The sequence below is a fragment of the Equus asinus genome, unplaced genomic scaffold, assembly GCF_041296235.1.
Source record: "Equus asinus isolate D_3611 breed Donkey unplaced genomic scaffold, EquAss-T2T_v2 contig_197, whole genome shotgun sequence".
Classification (NCBI taxonomy): Eukaryota; Metazoa; Chordata; class Mammalia; order Perissodactyla; family Equidae; genus Equus; species Equus asinus.
Window position 1 is genome coordinate 236939 of NW_027224846.1, and position 3632 is coordinate 240570.

General features: G+C 60.8%; 1 protein-coding gene across 1 annotated transcript; it reads left to right on the plus strand.

Annotated features, from left to right (window-relative positions):
- Positions 1-1118: 1118 nt before the first annotated feature.
- Positions 1119-2842, plus strand: LOC139043299 (ral guanine nucleotide dissociation stimulator-like). Its single transcript, XM_070503528.1, has 4 exons — positions 1119-1411; positions 1788-1909; positions 2115-2206; positions 2541-2842. Exons 2-4 carry the CDS (start codon positions 1800-1802, stop codon positions 2600-2602), a joined length of 264 nt encoding a protein of 87 aa, XP_070359629.1. The 5' UTR covers positions 1119-1411; positions 1788-1799; the 3' UTR covers positions 2603-2842.
- Positions 2843-3632: the final 790 nt, after the last annotated feature.

Below are 3632 nucleotides of genomic sequence, written 5' to 3' on the forward strand. Positions count from 1 at the left end.
GAGGGCCAGGGAGGCCTGGGCAGGCCCAAGGTCACACAGGGCTGAGTCCTGGAGCTGGGACTGGTCTAGAATCAGAGCACCCTGGAGGTGGGAGCAGCAGAGGCAGCAGGGGACTGGAGCCGATGGCCAGGGTCTGAGATCAGGGGCCTTGGGGGACATGCGGAGGGGAGTATGGGCGCACTGACCCTGTCCTCGGCCCCGACAGGAGGCGACCTCCGTGTTAAAGACTGCAGAGAGGGCCCGCCAGGGAGCCCAGGAGAGGCAGCGGCAGCAGGTGAGGGTGACTGTGGGGGAGGGGCCTAGGAGTCAGAGGAGAGGGGGCTCCCCCTCCCAGCTGGAGACCTCCCTCAGGAGAGGGGCCTTCCTCCTCAGGCGAATCTGCTGTGGCTGCCAAGCATGACGGGCCTGCAGTGGCAGTGAGCAGGAGGAGGCCTGGAAGGGCTGGCAGCAGGGCAGATTTGGGGTGGGGAAGGGCAGGGGCCACTGCCCCTGGGAGGGGCCAACAGCCAGCCCTGGGACTTGACTGATGGAGTTTGGTGTTCCTGGCGCGGAGCGGGGGAGGGAATTGTGTGTGTTGGGGTGTCCCAAGGATCCTAGGCTGCTCTGTGTGGGAGCGTGGGGTGGGCAGGAGGCTGGGCTGAGGGGTTTCAGGGGAAGGTTCATGGGGGCACCTGAGAGCGGGAGCTCATCGCCATGCCCATCCCGATGGCGGCACAGGGTGTCGTCCCCTCCCTGGTGACGTTCTTCCATTCCCTGGAGCTGCTGGACGCTACGATGGAGGATTATGTGGAGGTGAGTGAGCCCGGAGGTGGGTCCGGGGGCTCAGGCTCCTGAGGGTGGGGAGGAGAGAGTCCTGTCCTGAGCCCTGAGCTCTCTGCGTTTGGCAAAGTTCCTCTCAGCAGGGCCTCCAGCCTCGTGTGGGAGTTGGGGTGTCAGGCCCATCTCCCCAGTGGGTGATGCAGGCTCTGCATAAGCCACCGTCCAGGTTCCCTGGGCTGCTGAGGCTCAGAGCTGCCTGACTGTGTGGCCGCAGGAGGTGGTGTCTGAGCTGGACTCAGCGTCTCCCTCTGGCCCTGCCAGTGAGGGAAGAGAAGTCGGGCCCCTCCCAGTCAGGAAGCACATCAGAGGCTGAGCTGTCCCTTCCTGCCTGAGGCCTGAGTCTCCCCACGTGTCATCAGAGAGGGTTGGGTCACAAGGTCTGTTGCCTCAGTTGCTCTGCGCCCCCTGCTCTGGAGCCCAGAGACTGGCCCAGGTCCAAGTCCGGGCTCTGGATGGGCCTGCCCACTGGCAGTAGTGCAACATTGCAAGAGGTGTGGACGGGGGCTAGTGCTGGCCCCAGGGGGCTGTTTCTGATGGACTGCGGCTGTCTGCTTTCCAGGGCAATGTGCTCAACTGTCGGAAATGGAATGAGGTAAGCGGCTGCGGCCTCCCGGTGGGGAGGGTGGGGGTTGGAAATCAGAGACCCCCCCCCCGCAGTGGGCAGGACCCCCTCTGGCCCAATCCCCAGGGTGGAACATTTATTTGCCCACTTCGATATACAGAGCTAGGGATCCTATGGCATTGGCGGGTGGGGGAAGGGCTGGCATCAAAGACTCCTTCCTGGAGGAGGAGCTATTTTGGGCCAAGTGTGAGAGCAGGCAAGCCCTGACTGGAATCGCAGGGAGGGAGGGCTCCCAAGTGGGCAAAGGCCCCAGACTGGCCCCTTGCCCCCTTCCTCACCCCCTCCACGAGCCCTGCAGGGTCCCCCACTCAGGCCCTGTGGGCATCCTGTGCTTGCTCTGTCCTAGCAATTCAAACTGATGGACGAGATCGAGCTGCTCCAGGAGGCTGCAAATCTGTACACCGTGCAGCCCGACGAGCACTTTGGGGCCTGGTTCCAGGCCGTGGAGCCCCTGAGCAAGGAGGAGAGGTGAGTCGGGTCAGGAGTTGGGGGAGGGCAGGGCAGCCTCTCTCTGCTGACCAGCTCCAGAGCCCATGGCCGTTGCTCCATGGTCAGCCCCTGATCTGACTGCATGGCGACCCCTGGGGCTCTTCGACCCCAGCTGCTGGCAGGCTCCAGGACGCACATGTGATGTGTGGCTCCTGAGAGCTCCCAGCTCCGCTCTGTCCCGTAGCTACAGCCTGTCCTGCCAGCTGGAGCCCCGATACCACTGGGTCAGAAAGATTCGACTCTTCTTCAAAGGCAAGAAGAACCGCTCAGGCCAGAGTGAGTGTCCAGACCGGCAGTGGCTGAAACCATGGGCTCAGGAAACATTCAGGCTGAGCGTGGGCCTGGGGAGGCAGACAGCTGGCCCTGGGTTCCAGCTCCACTGCTGAGCAGTCCCGTCCTGGGCGATTGCACTCACGTTTCTGGGACTGGTTTCCTCCTCTGTGAAGTGGGTGACGCTAAATATCAGCCCCTGTGTCAGGGACAGATGGGGTGCTGTTGGCTGACTGAGCACTGAGCACAGGGCTGGAGCACAGAGCGCAGTGGGGGCCGGGATGCGGTGTGCACTGTGGTTCCAGGGCAGGCCGCTCAGGAAATGCCTCTCTTTCTCCAGACACCAGACCCCCAACCAAGGGCCCAGTGGTGGTGGTCGATGACCCTCCTGAGACCAGCTGAGCTACAGCGGGGACACAGCGTTGATACTCAGGGTGCACAGGGCCACCTCCCCTGATTCTGATGAGGAGAACTTTGTGATCCGTTTCTTGGGGTCCCCTGTTGGCCACGAGGGAAGGCACCAACCCCTCTTCCCCCTCCCCCCTTTTGCCCAGCACCTATTTCCCTATTTGGCGGGGCCATATTTTGTTGTCAATGGTAAATGCTCCCTTTGAGTATTATATTAAATTGTTGCTTCTTTCTAATCCTGGGAGTGGAGGTGTGAGTCTTTCGCTCGCAGCGCTCATGGAAACCAGATCCAGAAACTCACATTCCTCCTCGAATTTAGAAATCTCCCAGAGTGAGCGGCTCAGTTTATGTGGAGAAGGGAGAAGTGCCAGTCCCCTCCCTGGCTACTGAAGGACGTGCCCAAGTGCCCCTCCCGCCGAGGACAGGATCATTGCAGTGTGGTTCACCCTGTCCAGGAGCAGAGAGGGCCCCTCCGACCTCTTGGGACTAAGCGGTTGGAGGCGTTTTCTCAGGCAGAGCCACAACCACTAAGCTGGGCGTGTCTGTCAAACTAGCACGTGCCTGTCCCTAGCACACGTCCTGCCCAGGACAGTGGCTGCCTTTCGACACTCTGCCGGAAGAGGGAACATTTTCCCGGTTTCTCTTGCACACAGATTAGGACCTTGTTTTCTGATTCAGTCTCCGCAATGGCTTCAGCTCTAAGTGGGGAAAATACCGTCAAAAGCTCAAAACGTGCACATAGAGAGGACGAGGCCAGAGGAAGGTCCTGTGGACATGGACCATGGGCAGGCAGGACTCTTCCTTCTCGGGCCCACTAGGGGCTGCCTGTTCACCTCTGACCTAGACTGGATCCCCCTGGGCTTCTGGTCCCTGACTCCGAATACCATTTCCTGCTTGTTGCCTATCCAAGGGGAAAGCTGTGGGATGCAGCTTTTAGGGCCTCAGCCAGGTCTCCCTCCAGAAACCTAGTGTTCCCAACAATCTGTTCCAGAAAATATAACCAGAGACAACACTTTCCAACTCA

Excerpts from the sequence above, each read along its gene's own strand:
- LOC139043299 (XM_070503528.1), top strand. The coding sequence starts at position 1,800 with ATGGACGAGATCGAGCTGCTCCAGGAGGCTGCAAATCTGTACACCGTG. Across the intron at positions 1,910-2,114 it reads CCCCTGAGCAAGGAGGAGAG|CTACAGCCTGTCCTGCCAGC; the intron begins GTGAGTCGGGTC and ends TCTGTCCCGTAG. Across the intron at positions 2,207-2,540 it reads GAAGAACCGCTCAGGCCAGA|ACACCAGACCCCCAACCAAG; the intron begins GTGAGTGTCCAG and ends CTCTTTCTCCAG.